This window comes from Caretta caretta, chromosome 1 (assembly GCF_965140235.1).
Source record: "Caretta caretta isolate rCarCar2 chromosome 1, rCarCar1.hap1, whole genome shotgun sequence".
In the NCBI taxonomy this organism is placed as follows: domain Eukaryota; kingdom Metazoa; phylum Chordata; order Testudines; family Cheloniidae; genus Caretta; species Caretta caretta.
Window position 1 is genome coordinate 297278642 of NC_134206.1, and position 17226 is coordinate 297295867.

General features: G+C 40.8%; 1 protein-coding gene across 3 annotated transcripts in view; it reads right to left on the reverse strand.

Annotated features, from left to right (window-relative positions):
* ANO6 (anoctamin 6) overlaps window positions 1–17226 on the reverse strand; it is a 130229-nt gene that overhangs the window by 40509 nt on the left and 72494 nt on the right. For all 3 annotated transcript variants that reach the window (XM_075124392.1, XM_048835989.2, XM_075124391.1), the window contains exons 3-4: window positions 14604–14732; window positions 1537–1602 (exon numbers count right to left, since the gene is read on the reverse strand). In XM_075124392.1, the coding sequence (XP_074980493.1) occupies window positions 1537–1602; window positions 14604–14732 (195 nt within the window). The remainder of the gene's footprint in view (window positions 1–1536; window positions 1603–14603; window positions 14733–17226) is intronic.

Below are 17226 nucleotides of genomic sequence, written 5' to 3' on the forward strand. Positions count from 1 at the left end.
CAGATTTTCACAGGTTTCAGAGTAGCAGCCGTGTTAGTCTGTATCCGCAAAAGGAAAAGGAGGACTTGTGGCACCTTAGAGACTAATAAATTTATTTGAGCATAAGCTTTCATGAGCTACAACTCACTTCATTGGATGCATCCGATGCTCAAATAAATTTATTAGTCTCTAAGGTGCCACAAGACCTCCTTTCTTTTTACAGATTTTCCCTTCTCTTTAAAACCCATAGAAAACCAATTCAGGGGTGTATTCTTTATCCATTTTAGTGAACATCTCATTAACTTCCGTAAAGGCACCGAAGGGAGATGAGAACTCTCTGGAGAGACTGGCATTTTAAAAAGATCACTAAATTGTTGCTTTAATGGTAACACCTTGCAAAATATTTTACAAAGCAATTTAAATTTTAGCACACATTACCTACATTACCTTTCTTAATGCTTGTTTTTAGATCTAGTTCTCAGGAAGCTCACTATTTAAAAAGATTTTGAACCATTAGCATTGCAGGATTACCAAAACCAGCACAAATTTACAATGTACCATTTACAAGTAGCAATATATCCATGTTGGATTTTCTCCTAACAGTTCTTCTTGCACACTGAGGTGCATGCTATGGTCAGAGGGCCAAATCATGTGCTGGGATGCCACAAGTGGGGTTTCCACTGTAACTTTCTATTTAATCAAAAGCCTAAAGATGTGGATTTTGAGCCCCATTTGGGAGAAAGTGGCAGAGGGCCTCCTGTTCCGGAGCTCATTACGTTACAAAATAATCATAAAAATACTTTGTGCCAGATCCTGTGCTGCATCTGCTGGGAGCCACGGCAGCCCAGGAAGAAAGGAGGGGAAGATCCATCTTTGTGCTGCCTGGATTCTGGGATACTGCGGTGGCTAACATGGCCTCCAGTGTAAATGAGAACATCCCCAGTGGCTGCTTCATCTTGTAGCAGCCTATCCAGGGATGCCTACAGGCTGGAATGCAGCCCAGAATCTCCATAATGCTGAGTGCTACAGCTACTCCCACTATGCTGGGGCTTGCAAGGAGCATTCGCCACTTATGTCAGATCTATGGCTGCTGTTTCATTAGGTGAATTCTCCCCAAGCTCTGGAGTCCCATTTACAATTCCTATATGCCACAAGGGCAGGGGGCAGAACTGGTCCCTTAGAATTTTTATAGGGCTTCATGTTTTCAAAGTGCTGAACAAACTAACTATTTAATCTTCCCAACCCCTCTGTGAAGTAGGTGACTACTACCTCCATTTTGCAGAGAAAGAAACAGAGACAAAGCTTAAGTGACTTTGCTCAAGGCCACAGAGCAAGTCAGTGACAGATCCATGATTTCAGCACATAGATTCCTGGCTCCTAGACAAAGAATAGGGAAAGAGGCAGCAAGGGGAACCTCTTGTGACCCCAACATCCTGATCTCAAAGAAATAAAGAGGGGGAAGAAGCTACAGTGCATTCATGGACTTATTTCCTTTTCCATATGGAGCCAAAGTCTGCTTTCAGACACAATAGTCTACACAAAGGAAAGGATACTCACCGATCTTGTTGCTTCAAGTTGCAAGCCATTGCTTATCAGATTAGACTCATATGCGCGCCTCTTCCTCTGTTAAAATCAATTGCAAGTAGTAAAATATCTTTGTTTGCTGATTTATGTCATTCATATAAAGTAGTGTACATAAAATAAAGGAACAGGATTGTCCAGCAAAAGTGAAGAATCACCCAGATGATGAGTTATTATCCTCAATATTTATATTATAATTGCTATGGCAGTCAGTGCACTATTAACCACTAGTCTTATACTTTTTTCTAAAAGCAATAACACTTTAAAATGCAGTTATGTGGCATACCTGCTCTCTTGGATTACTGAAGGCACTTGATCTTTAACCCATGTTTTACAATTACAGGTGGGCCGAGACACGAGTTCAGATCTTGATTTGTATCTAGCATTTTAGTCTGATGCATCACAGAGATGAGTCAGCCCCAAATTCTGGCTCTGTGAAAACGGTCATCAACATCGGCAATCTTCTCCTTTTCTCACCTAATTTAACCACTGAGGGAATGCCTCCCAGTAGCTTGTGCTACCCACCGGTAAATATTCTTCACCTCCAAAATCTTGCCATGTCAACCAATCCCCCCATTTCCCTGCCAATAGTCTGCAATTTTTTCCGTTTTTCACAATAAGGACATAGAATCATAATATGAGGTTATCTAAATCCTCACCAATCTCACAATCCATAAATGCAACATCCTACAATTAAAAAGCTCGTGGTTGGAGTGGCTGTAGGGGTAGTGGTGTTGTCCAGCAGTCCTCAGTGTCCCTAGGTGGGGAGGGAGGGAGGCCTGGTTTCATAGCCTTTCCTCATGTAACAAAGGAGTTGGCAGATGGGGCAGCTACAGACCCCACGATGTGCAGAGTGACAGCAATTTGTCCATGAGAAATTGACAGAAATTTGTCCATGAGAAGTCCATGAGAAATGTTAATTTCACTCACAGAGTGTCTCTCACTTGGCAATCTATCCAGAGGCTCAAAAATCTGAAATCTGTCTCTGATGCTCAACTGTACACTCTGTGAACTTCCTCAGAACCCCCCGAATGGAACAAAATAAGGAACTCACAAAGAGATTTGTATTTTTACTAGATATTTTAAAAGTTGATGTGAAGTAGACCAAATTAAAGCTACTTGAAGCCCACTATATAAACTCCTCTATGGGCAGTTTGTTCGTCTAATTATCACATATTCTAGGTGAAGATCCATGATTAGTCTTCTGGGTTATTAAGCGCAATAGATTGTTTTCACACCCCAGACCATTTTCTTAGTTGTTTGTATTGTCCTGTGCTTAAGGACTTCCGGTCTCAAAGCTTCTCAAACAAGAACCGCCTATATCCACCTACTCTGGCACTCTGCATCCAGCTGTAACCTCTGTACATAACATCCAGTCCTGCTCCAACAACCAATGGCAAAACTCTTATTGACTAAACTGGAAGCAGAATCAGAACCTGGATAGGAACATGGGAATTGGCATACTGGCTCAGATCCAAGATCCACCAGGTATCCTGTTTCTGACAGAAGTCAGTACCAGATACTTCAGAAGAAGGTCTAAGAACTCCACAGCGGGCTGATGTTGGATAATCTGCCTTCAATTTAGGTCTCATCCTAATCTCTAATAGTTAGAGATTGGTTTAAACCAGAGGTGGACAAACTACGGCCTGTGGGCCACATCCGGCCCCTGAGCTCCCGGCTGGGGAGGCTAGCCCCCGGCCCCTCCCCCACAGCCTCAGCCTGCCATGCCACCAGCACTTTGGCCCACCGCTCCTGCTGGGCAGCGGGGCTGTGAGCTCCTACTGCTCTGAGCAGCATGGTAAGGGGGCAGGGAGCGGGGGGATTGGGTAAGGGGCAGGGGGTCCTGGGGGCAGTCAGGGGACAGGGAGCAAGGGGTGGTTGGATGTTCTGGGGGGGGGAAGTCAGGGGACAGGGAGCAGGGGGCGGTTGGATGGGCAGAGGTTCTGAGGTCAGGGGTTGGGGGGGGTGGATAGGGGTTGGGGCAGTCATGGGACAGGGAGGTGCTTAGGGGCTGGGCTGTGGATAAGGTCGGGGCAGTCAGGGGACAGGGAGCAGGGGCGGTTGGATGGGTCGTGGGTTCTGAGGGGGGCAGTCAGAAGGCAGGAAGTGGGAGGGGGCGGCTATGGGGCAGGGGCCAGGCTCTTTGGGAAGGCACAGCCTTCCCTACCCGACCCTCCATACATTTTGTGATGCCGATCTGGCCCTCGGGCCAAAAAGTTTGTCCACCCCTGATTTAAACCCTGAGGTTTAAAATCCCTTACAAAATTTTTGTTAGCATTAACTATGATAAGTCTGGATATTCTTGACAGCCCTATAAATATCCAATCCCTTTTAAGAACTTATTCAATTCTTGGACTCAACAATTTCTTGTGGTAACACATTCTACAGTTTAATCCCACGTGTGAAAAAAAGTATTTCCTTTTATCGGTTTCGAATTTCCAACTTTTAAAAAATTTAATGGACTATTCATCCCTTTGTTCGTGTGTTATGAGACAAGGAGAACAGAAGAACTATCTTCTTTATACTATGTATTATTTTAATCTTTTTATGATGTCTCATCTTAGTCATATTTCTTCTTGATTTCTGCTGTCATTTGACTAATACATGAAGCACAAAGACAGAAAGTCTCTTTTTTTCTAGATAATGTAAATGTTGATACTGTGGTTATTTACATGTGTCTAATCCTTTTTTAAAAAAATCTTGCTAGTCCATTTTCTTCAATAATGATAGCATGCAATGAGTTCCACAAGTTAATTTGGTCTTCAGAACATCAGAGGGAGATCTGTCAGTCACCAAGAGAACATGGGCTCATCAGGCTTAAGGCACCCCACTGGTAGTTGGGTGGGGGGAGAATAGAACAACCAACCCTCCAATCTCATTTTTGCCATCTTTCATGATTTTATTGGGCAGTTTTCTTAAAGCTGTTGCTTCTGGCATCAAGAGATTCTCTGCTTCGTTTTTTTCATTAAAAAAGTAAGATTCTATTGCTCATAGTTGCAAGACTAAAGCTTGAAAATGTGAAGTGAGTGTACCGTAAAGGCTCAGAAACCTGAAGGCAAAGAAAAAAGAAACCCTATACAATAGAGTTTTTTCATATTAAATATATATATAAATTTTAAGCCAATCTCATGATTTCTGCAGGCCTAACTCATGATTTTTGAACACTTGGGATTGGTAACACTGCTGACTCCACCCTGACTGTCAATGATAATTTTTAATAATTGTACTTGGAAAGAAACTAGTTCTGGACCCATCGCCCCATGGAGCTGCCCACTTATAATTCCTGATTTCTCTCCTGCCCCAGTAGGTGAGGCAAGAAAGTGGGAGCAGGATACGAGTAGCGTTGCCACATGAATAGAGACCTTATTTCCAGAAGTTCCTTACTACCCTCAGCCCTGCCAAACAAATCTCTCCACCAGACTGCAGAACAGGTGTGGTTGCCCTTCTCCCTTAACTTAATGGGCTCTTTCATCTTTCTTACTTCACTGCAAGATAGGTAATCTTGGCAAACAAACAGTTTATGTAGCTTGCTGCCTTTTGCAGACCCAAGCAATTGCATAAAATGGACCTCAAATATCATATTTGTTTGCAGTGTTTATTTTAATAACACAGATATTGTTCCCTTTCTTCAGGCATGACACATTCAAAAACAAAGGAAGAAGTAATGTTGGTTTTTTAAATTGTTCAAACCAATTTTCTGTTTGTCAGGTAGCTAAACTAAATTAGATGAATTGTATTTGATTAGCAGGAACAATTTAGAAAAAGACTGTTTACTTATGAAAACAAACCTCTCATATCCTGCTAATCTAGAGTTCTCTGTAAACTTTCTGTAGAAATTGCTGAACATCAAATATTTGCTGTAGGTTGTTTCTTTGTTGCCTGGATAAAGATTTTTTTAAAATTATTTTTATAAAGCACGGATTGTTTTATCTTCACTGGTGACCAAGATCAGAAACGATGGTTCTGATCCAACTCCCACTGAAGTCAATGAGAGTCTTTCAATGTAAATTGGACTGGGACTAAAACCACATTATCTGTTAATTTATTTTGAATTTACCTTTCTATTGCTGCCTCATTAGTTTTCAAATACAAGCTATTTAAGGATCCCAGCAGGAAAAAAAATGGCATATTGGAACACTTACTGAAACTCTAATGACTTGTAGATGAAAATAGTTCATGGGGACTAAACCGAGCACATCAATTGCGGGGATTTAAATTCATACTTCATGGGAGAAATTTTAATCTGAGACACACACAAAAATTAGCACACCCTCAGATAGTTATAAAATGTACTGGAAATGCACTCCACCCATTGGAGTTTGGCATCTAGTCCTAAATTGTTTTGATTTTCAACAGTGCTTGTAATGTTAGTTTCAGGTAAACTTCAAAGGGCTCAGGGTTCAAGTTCAGATGCTTATATGAAGCTTATCAATCCCTTCTGAATCTGATACATTTGTCTGGAAATCGTATGAGAACAGGCTTCCTTCATAGTATTTCAGCATTTCTGACTTTTGGTTTCGACTATACCGCAAAGACACAGAAGCACATGGGGATGCAGCTAGGGAAGGTGAATTGTGATGGGTCATTCACCCCACACTAGCCCTGTAGGAGTTAACATGGGCAAGAGAGGCCAATTAGCTCCTGAAGGTGGAGCTAGAATGCAATGAGGCTTAACTGGTGAAGAAGTTCAGCTGGGCACAAACAGGCATGGCTTCTATAAAGCCAGGGAGCTGGCAACAGAGACCTGGCCTACAGATATAGTCCTTGACACAAGGAGGAAGAGCAGGAGCCTGTATTAGCTAAGGTAGGAAGCAGTCCAGGGAACAGCAGTAAGGGCTTGGAGAATAAAGCGCAGAGCTGCTGGGTTTAGGGTACCTGGACTGGAAACTGGATTAGAGTGCAGGCCAGAGTTCCCCTAAAAGCCAGTTTCGGAATGGCATGGTAGGTGTGCAGCCCATTTAGGGACTGCCAGAGACAGTTAGGAAGGAGAGTGTTATTACCCTGGGGGACACCACAGTGACTTGGCCAGAGGGCTAAGCCATGAAGAGGAAAGCCCCCCCCCTGCAATTTACCTAATCATGCTACTAATACATACAAAGTAACTAGAGCTGTTGATTAATCACAGTTAACTCACACGATTAACTCAAAATTAATTGTAATTAAAAAAACTAAATTGCGATTAATTGCAGTTTTAATTGCACTGTTAAACAATAGAAAACCAACTGAAATTTCTTTTGGATTTTTTCTACATTTCCAAATATATTGATTTCAATTACAACACAGAATACAAAAAGTGTACTGTACTGTACTTTATTATTTTTATTACAAATATTTGCACTGTAAAAATAAAAGAAATAGTATTTTTCAATTCACCTCATACAAGTACCATAGTGCAATCTCTTTATCGTGAAAGCGCAACTTACAAATGTAGATTTTTTTTGTTACATAACTGCACTCAAAAACAAAACAATATAAAACTTTAGAGCCTACAAGTCCACTCAGTCCTACTTCTTGTTCAGCCAATTGCGGAGAGAAACAAGTTTGTTTACGTTTACGGGAGATAATGCTGCCCACTTCTTATTTACAGTGTCACCTGACAATGAGAACAGATGTTCGCATGGCACTTTTGTAGCTGACATTGCAAGGTATTTACGTGCCAGATATGCTAAACATTCATATGCCCTTTTATGCTTTGGCCACCATTCCAGAGGACATGCTTCCATGCTGATGACGACACTCGTTACAAAAATAACACAATTAAATTTCTGACTGAACTCCTTGTGGGAGAATTGTATGTCTCCTGCTCTGTGCTTTACCTGCATTCTACCATATATATCATGTTATACCAGTCTCGAGTGATGACCCAGCATGTTGTTTGTTTTAAGAACATTTTCATTGCAGATTTGACAAAACGCAAAGAAGGTACCATTGTGAGATTTCTAAAGATAGCTATAGCACTCGACCCAAGGTTTAAGAATCTGAAGTGCCGTCCAAAATCTGAAAGGCACAAGGTGTGGAGCATGCTTTCAGAAGTCTTAAAAGAACAACACTCTGATGCAGAAACTTCAGAACCCTGACAACCAAAAAAGAAAATCAACCTTCTGCTGGTGGCATCTGACTCAGATGATGAAAATGAACATGTGTTGGTCTGCACGGCTATGGATCATTGTAGAGCAGAACCCATCATCAGCATGTCCTCTGGAATGGTGGTTGAAGCATGAAGGGATATATGAATCTTTAGCGCATCTAGCATGTAAATATCTTTCAACACCGGCTACAATGGTGCCATGCGAATGCCTGTTCTCACTTTCAGGTGACGTTGTAAACAAGAAGCAGGCAGCATTATCTCCTGCAAATGTAAACAAACTTGTTTGTCCGAGCAATTGGCTGAACAAGAAGTAGGACTGATTGGACTTGTAGTCTCTAAAGTTTTACATTGTTTTATTTTTGAGTGCAGTTATTTTTTGTATCTAATTCTACATTTGTAAGTTCAACTTTCATGATTAAGAGACTGCACTACAGTACTTGTATTAAGTGAACTGAAAAAATACTATTTCATTTGTTTTTTGCAGTGCAAATATTTGCAATCAAACAAATATAAAGTGAGCACTGTACACTTTGTATTCTGTGTTGTAATTGAAATCAATATATTTGAAAATGTAGAAAAATCCAAAAATATTTAAATAAATGGTATTCTATTACTGTTTAACAGCGTGATTAATGGTGCGATTATTTTTTTTAATTGCTTGACAGCCCTAAAATTAACATGGGTCAATTTCCGCCCTCAGTTATATTCATGAAATCCCATTAGAATTATTAGGGATGTGGAGCTACTGTGCTATCGCACTGCAAAGTGACTTTGGTGAAAATCCCTTGACCAGGCTGATTTTTTCCATTACAAATTCATTCTCTGATCATTCAGTTCTGCCATCTTCCTACCTAAACAACTGTCCTACAATGGGATGTAGGCAGTGTGGCCTACTGGGTGGAGAAGAATCAGAGGGTAGAACCAGAGGCGTGGTCAGAGGTCCAACCAATGGTTGGAGCCAGCAGTCATCACAGAACCAAGGTCAGAAGCCAAAGTCATGGTCAGGAAATTCTAAGACAATGGTTGGAACCCAGTAATCAGAAATTGTGAGCAAGATAGGAATGAGGGCTAGAACTGTAGCAGGCATAGGTTAAAGCAAGGTACAGTACAGTAAGCAGGTCTGGCACAGCTGCAGGCATAGAGCAGCCACTGTGCAGCTCTTGCTTCAAGGCTTAAATGGTGAGGGTTTAATGATCCCTGCTGAGCTCAGTGGGGTGCTAGGTGATCATGCCTGGAGCCAGCTGAGTTCCTGACAGTACCTGTACTCCACCCCTTGAGAGCTCCTCCTAGGGTCCCCCAGCCCTGGCTTGTCAGAGTATCTTCAATGAAATTACTGCAGGAGACAGGGAGTATGAATGTTTTCTTTTGGTTTCCAAGACTGTACCTCTTCCAATCTATCTAGAGCAGGGGTTCTCAGGACAAATTTTTGGTGGCCTCAGAGAGTGCCCACCAACTTTTGCTGGTGACTGCTCTCATACTTTTTCCTAAAGTATTTAATTAGCTTTAGGAAAAACAAATAAATATGCCCATAGATACATCCAAATCATTGTAATTTTTTTACTGCTAGCTAGTACGTCTGCTGTGAAAAGTGATATTAACCAACATACAAATAGCACTTTTCACAGTAGACTTACTCACCCCGGCCAAGCCTGCAGACAAATTAAGCCCTGGATATCTGGAAGGGGAGGCAGCCAGGGGCTAGAGCCTGAAGCCCTGCAGCTGGAGGCCGGTGCCTGCTGCCACGCAGCCAGGGCCCAGGGCTGAAGCCCCAAGTCTGAGCCCCACCACCCCGGGAAGGTGGGGAATTTACCGACTGCCAGCTCCTCCAGTGTTGTGCCCCAGGTGTCGGCCCAACCCCCGTTGGCGGCCCCAGCAACCAACACCAAGGAAATACATCCAGGAGCAACAGGGAGGGGGAAGGGCCGCTACTTTTCCCTCCCCTCCTCTCCCCCCCATGAGGCTGTGGCCGCAAGAAAAGCCCCTGGTGGCCACATGTGGCCACAGTGGCTGCATTTGAGAAACACTGATCTAGAGCTTCCCCCTGACTCGCTGGGGGTCAAGGTACTTTGTATTCCTCCTATCCATGGACAATAACTGGTGCGAGGATGGAGGAAGGTCTACCCAGTTGGGCAAGGAGGTTGTTGATGAACCATCTGAGGAGACAAACCTGAAACATGGGGTGAATCTTTGAGGCATTCTGGGAGTTGAAGCTTGAAGGCCACTGGGTTTAAATCAGTGACCACTTCTGAATATATGGATCCTAACTCTCATTAATTTTAATGAGTCAATGAGCTAATTTCTGCCCTTATTTACATGTCACAAAATAGGGTTGTGTGGAGTGCAATTCATGCCAGAACTTATCCCAGTAGATCTTATCCTTACCTATCAAGGGTGAAATCCTGTTTCAATTGAAGTCAATGGGAGTTTTTCTATTTTATTCCATGAAGCCACAATTTCACCCCAGGAGAATAGACCCCTTTGGATCTATTACTCTTCAATAAACCAGAGTTCTAAAGCTCTGTACACAATAAACACCTGGCTAACAGGTATATAAAGCTGCCAGGGGAGTCAAAGAAAGAGTAGTACAAACAAGAAAACTTTCAGTCTTTAAGCACCTTGAATTGCACAATGTGCTGTATATAAAGTTTGGCTTTTTTCAGTTTATTATTGATCAGGGACAGACAGTGAAGTATGCAGTATTTAAAGTTGATTGTAAATGACAACATTTCCTATTTTGGTTACTTGTAATAGTATTTCATCATAAAAGTACTAGTCAATTTGCCCCAAAAGAAAATATAAACAAATAAGCAATAGTGCCTGTAAAAGACAACATAAAAGGATTTGAGATTACTCCAAGGCAAATAAAATGTTTACACATAAAATATTTTCACATCTTTCTGGGAATTCTGATAGGCCAAAATGCTAATTCTGTCATTACATTTTCTATTTATTAGTATTTTCCACGGCTGCAAAACTGCACAACAAATAAATACACCATCTTCCCTTCCACCTCTTAGTTACAGAAACTTTTGTTTTATTCTCCACCCACCATTTTCAATTACTCTAACTCCCTTTATTTCTTTGCTTCTTCTCTCTCCTCTTCCTAATAGGAGGCTGCAGTAAGACCCAGAGAAAATCCAGTGCATTACTTGGAAGGAAACAGGAAGTTTTACATGTCTATACTGAATTTGCTTATGAAATGAAGTGGTGTCGAATTTGGTCTCAATACTCTCTGCAATTCTGTAACTGGAAATAGCATATTATATATAAAAATAATGGAAAATACACCCTTCACACTCCCTCAGATCATGTCATCATAAAATTATCAAAAAGTGGCTAGTCTCCACCTTGGCCACTTGTACCCACTATCCCCTCTTTTTGTGTCCTATGGACCCTGGTCCTGCAATTCATAATATGTAGGTGTACTACTGCATGCACAGAGCCCCACTGACTTCACCTGGGCTCCACAGAGGCACAGCAGTCTGTGCACACGCAACAAATGACAGGAAGGGGCCTTAGATTGTAAGCCCCTGGGGACACGGACTGCACCTTCTTTTATGGATGGAAAACACCTAGCAGAATACTGATAATTTTACTGGTCTGATAATTCAAGGGTTAATTTTATCTACATAATAAAATACTAATAATTTATTGCACGTTTAATTTTCATCACTATTTGGACAAGACACTCATTTTAAAAAAATACATTTGGACTCTGACCAAAATGACAGACAAAAACATAAAAATGTAATTGATATGACAATGTTTCCAAAAGGGCAGCTGTTTGTTTTTAATTACCTCTCCACTTCATTTTGGTACTTGTGACCATGTGTAAAGCTAAATCCACCCACTGTTGTACTCTATTAAACACCACTAATGACATTCCTTATGGCTGCCTCACCAATGCCAACTGCAATACTGTGCAGTGAATATCAACCCATCTAGCTACACGGCTTTTTACTCCTACTCCTCCTTTTCCCTAAGGCAAGTCATTATTCATAAACCTGCTGCTTTTGGTATTGTGTTGTATCCTTGCCCGTTTCCAGCAGAGTCTCTTAGAACTCAAAGATTTAAGAGAGAAACATTGCTCAGAACAAGAGTGAAGTACGTGTTAAAATGCACCTTTCAAGTCTAGGTACGTCTACATAATCCTAAAAAAGGGACAATATCAAGGAGTCCAGGACTAAAATGTGACCTAAGATGCCTATGTGCTGTAATAGTATGGCTGGAAATGTTCTCTTGGTTCTAGATATCTTTATCAACAAAATCTGCAGGGGCATACTGAAGAAATTAAATAACCATGTTTGACCTTTCTCTGTAGCAGTTCAATAGCACTATTCCTACTGTGCACTAACAAGACATTGGTGCAAATAGGAAGCTGACATATTGCAGGGGATCATGGTGGAGGATCAGACTACTGGGGTGACATGGGAGAAGAAAGTATTAGGGGAATAGTATTGCTGGGGGAGGGACACAGAGAGAAGAGTACGGAAGGTATGGTGTCGCTGGAGTACATTTGTGTGTGTCTGAGAAACGGGTGTTCTGGAGCAGCAGGCTTGTGAAGTGGGAAAAATGGATGAAACAGATTAGAGCATAGGCTTTAAGGCAAAGTGGGAAGAGGGCCCTGCCTCCTGTCTCAATGACCCATTTATCTCCCTCCACACCTCAGGTTTATCCCTTTTGTATTCTGTCCTGATCCCTTTCTTATGTGCATACATTTAATGCTGAAAACTTTATCTATGTAAACGTTATACACCTTAAAATATGTTGAGGTTGGAGTTCATTGAAAAATAGGATGAATTTTTCATGAACATTTTCATGAAAAAATTGTCCTTTTTTTCTTGTTGAAAACTTGGAATTTGAAACTTTTTGACCAGCTCTTGCTGGGGCAAAGGACTGTGAGGAGAGAGGATATAGGAAGTGACAATCTGCTCTCTCTCTCTTTGTGCCCCTGCCCTAGTCAAGATTATTCTTTTTAACATCCTATTTCTCCTTGGTGCAGAAAAGAGCGACAAGGATGATTAAAGGCCTGGAAAAACTCTCATATAAAGATTTAAAAGACTGGGGTTGTTTACATTGGAAAGAAAAAGAATAAGAGGGTCATTATATATGCATATAAAATAATAAATGATATCAAGAAGGCAGATCAGGAACTTCTGTTCTCCCTGTCTCATAACAGAAGAAGAAGGGAAAAATTTAAAAAGTGGGTAATTCAGAACTGATCAAAGGAAATACTTTTTCACACAATGTGTAATTTGACAGTAGGATTCAGTGCCATAGGAAGTCATTAAGGCCAAGAACTTGACAAGATGCCAGTAGGGATTGGGTATTTATACAGTTATGAAGAAAATCCAGAGTTGTCATCATTAATGATGACTAAAACTTTGGAAGGGCTATTAAACCTTGTGCTCCTGGGTTTAAGCCAGTCTCTAACTATTAGAGACCAAGATGAGACTTATATTTGGAGTAGATTATTGAAAAACTGTTTACTGCAGGGTTCGTACACCTTTCTCTGAAGCAAGTAGCTCTGGCCACTGTCAGAGGCAGGATACTGGACTAGATGAACCTTGGATCTGATCCAGTCTGGCATTCCTGTTTCTATGTTCTTCCTCCCACCCACTCTTAACACCCATGTTTTCCCTATAACTCCCAGCAATGCCTTCTCTTTCCCATTCCTCTCTGTGGCCCCCACAACTGTTCTCCAAATTATCCCCTCCTCCATATCCCCCCAAATCCTGGTCCTTCAAAACTCCCCAGTTCTCTGCCAATCATTTACTACCCCTAGTGATCCTTAATATGTATCAAGTCAGTGATGACGCCCCAGAGCATTCCAGATGCTGATGCTTTCGTCACAGAAATCTAACCCTGTGAAGTGCACAAATGGATCTCCAGCTGCAAGCTTGGCCCCAAGCTCTGAGCCATCTGGGAGCTCAATCTTGGAGCTCACACTAATCCCAGAGTTTATGATAATCCCTCACATTCAAGGCCAGATCCTTGGCCCCACTGCTGGTTGCTTTCTGCTAAAGCTGTCCCTATGGGGCTGATGGGGATTTCCTTTGTGAAGGCATAGCCTTGAGCGGATTAATGGTGGGGCACGTCAGGCTAGCACCGAAGCTAGAGGAGCCAGCCTACAACAATAATGATTCCTTGATTGTTCTCTCAAGGGAAGTGGTCTGTGAATTAAAACTGCCCTATTCCTCACTGCCTAAAAATCAGTATTTATGAGTGAAACTTGGAGTTCAGAAAACTTGCTGCTGCTGAGAACATGTGGGCTGAAAAATTATGAACCACAGGGAAAACACATGTAATTTTTGACCAAGCAACATATAAACATCTCTATTCCTACTCTTTCCAAATTCCCTGAAAGAAGTTTCACAGGCTAGGTTAAGCATTCCAATGCGCAGACAGATTGGTTACCCGAAACAAAAGTGAGAGAAGATAGAAATAGTGCTTAAAATACAAGTCTGGCTTCACCCTGAACTATGGAGTTGGGTGACATTTTTTGGCAAATAGTAAATTCACTGAAATATGCAGTTTTCAGGGGCACTGATACTACTTGCCAAACTGCATTTAGATAATAATTTCAGCCAAAAAAAAAAAATACTGAAAAAGTCAAAACATTTTGTAACATTTCATTTTGACCTTTCCTTTCAAAATGGTGTTTTGTTTTGAAATTTAGATAATTAAAAAAAAAAAGGTGAAAACACCAAAAAAAATGGCCCAAAACAAAATGAAAAACTGAAATAAAATTTAGTTTTGGGTCAAACATTTCGTTTGCAAAAAAAAAAAATCAATTTTTTTGGTTTTGTTTTGTTTAGTTTTGGATCAACCTGAAACAATTCCCCTCCTCTCTCCCCCAGCTTTCAGTTTGGCCTGAACTGAAAAAAATCAATTATTTTTTCCATGCTAATTATGACCAATGCCTTCATGAAACAGAAACTGAGAAACACCTTACCATTTGCTTTTTATTCACACTCTTCTTGCGATTCTCATTTTTGTTCTCATCTTCATACACCAAAACAAAGTCAATTCTTCGTTGGCCATCGTTAAAGAACAAGGAGTCAGGTTTTTGATCAAACTCTGCCTGTAAGGAGTGCAGAACATTTTAAATATGAAGATCTTTACAAGCCAGTTCTTTTTGTTAGTTGACTATGTACAGAAGTTGAGGAGCAGAAACAAGTTAAGTAGCAACAAAACTCAGGATCATACTGTTCCCTTTTGTAAAGATACAAGTCTCTGTAGGACATAAGGACAGCAGAACTTCTACCTAATTTTCTCCTTCAAAAATTGCAGATTAACTCTTGCAAATATGGCAATGGAAGGAGCTTAGGTGACAGTATGATTACCAAGTTTCAGAGTAACAGCCGTGTTAGTCTGTATTCGCAAAAAGAAAAGGAGGACTTGTGGCACCTTAGAGACTAACCAATTTATTTGAGCATAAGCTTTCGTGAGCTACAGCTCACTTCACCGGATGCATACTGTGATTACCAAATAAGGCATCCGTCAAGTAATTTACATACCATTGTGATATACTGTTACAGATCCTTGCTATAAAACATTTTGGTTCCTGCAGGGACTCTCACAGTAACTGACTTCCCATCTTTCCCAGAAACTTTTCCAGAAGTCTGAGCTTCTCAACAACTGAAAAATCCTTTCATGGCTCCATATACACTAATATCCATAAGAACCAGTGCCACGTGCACAACCCTGAACCAGAGGAGGACACGGCCATAGTGCAAATGCATTCACAAAATGTAACGCATCCCATGTGGATATACTTCTTATTTTTATTAGCAAAATCTCAGCAGGCACAGAACACTGTTAAACGCCACACATCCATCACGTTATAACATATGCCAAAATAAAAAAGATTAATATATCCATAAACCATCACCCAGTCCCTAGAGGAACACAGGATAGATTGTCATATCCACTAATAACATCTTAATGTGTTAATTCATGTGTATGACATTTTAGGCACAATTGATGATGGGTTTGATGGAGAAATTTGAATGCTGGAGTTACGTTTTTGCAGTTAGCTTGTGGGAATACTTGTGGGCATCACCATGTGTAATAATGCTTAAGGTTAAGATTCTGTCACAATTATTTTTAGTAAAAGTCACAGGCATGTCGTGGGCAATAAACAAAAATTCATGGAAGCCAGTGACCTGCCTGTAACTTTTACTAAAAACAACAGGGGAGGGAGGGGCTGAACGCTGGGGCTGGGACTGAAGCCCGAGCCCCGGAGAGGGGGACTGACAGCTGTGGGGCTCCCGCCGCTGCGTGCAGCAGAAGCTGAAGAGGTCTCTTACAGTCACGGAATCCGCGATCTCCATGATGAAATCGTATCCTTAATAATGCTCATCCTCACATCCATTTTGTTAACAACTAAACCTTAATGTCATTAGAATTCCTACCCAGTTTGAAGAAGTGGGTGTCTGTGTGACTTCGGTTAAACTGGAAGGTGTTCGTGATACTGAGCCAGATCCTCAGCTGCTGTAAACTGATATAGCTCCACTGAAGTCAATGGAACTATGTTAACTTATTCCAGTTTGGGATCTGGCCCAAAGTTGTATGAGAGAAGATATGTATTCCTAAAAGCTTGCAAAACTGCTGAAAACAAGGACTTCTTTCCCCGCCTTTCCTATTTTGACCCTGATATGAAAGTAACGGCTTGTATGAGGCAAGGTAAGGTTAAATTCTTCCTCTTTAAGCAAAATAAATCTCTAAACAACAAACAGGGGTACAAAGGTATGGCTTTACTCACTGTTGTTTGAATGGTAATGTTACCTATTATTACTAACGTGTTTAGATACAACTGTTATAAATTACTCCAGACTTCAAAGGTTTGGGATAATTAACGTTTAAAACTTCTTGACATCCAGCATCTTTAGATTATTGCCGTGACACAGAGTATCTATTTGAATCAAATAATCAGCAGTTGTCATTTCTTAGAATTATAGGAGTTAGAGCTGAAGCAGACCTATTAGATCATCCCACTTGGCCATTCAAGGATTGTCTGCAACAGCTGTAGTTTTAAATATAAAATGCAGCACTGCTAGTGTTATCTCCAGACTATTTTAAATGTCTCGTAATTGGGCTTAGCTGCATGACGACTACATTCTAGCATGGAGTTAAAATATCAAATTACTGTAAAATAGTTATGTTTTGTTTTTTAATTAGCACCCTCTTTTCTACTGAAGCAGAACCTGATCATACTTTTGCAGCTTATTACGTTTCTTGGAACTAAAACAAAAAGTGGAGTGATGTTAGACACTGGATTTGTATTTTTATCATACTGATTCTACCTTGACAACTACACTATCATTTGCATTTTAAAAAACGAAACAATATGAATTTGGGAGAGACTAAAATGACTAAAATCAAGTCAGCAACCAGGTGTTCTAAATATAACAATCATACTAAAAAGAATTTATAACATCCCTGTTACTTATGGGACAAAGACAAATACTAAATGGGCCAACCTCTATGCTCATATTTACAGTGGACTCATGTATCTAAGTCTATAATAGAAAGGGGAAGATAGAAGTGACCCGTATATTTAGGTAGCCAAACGC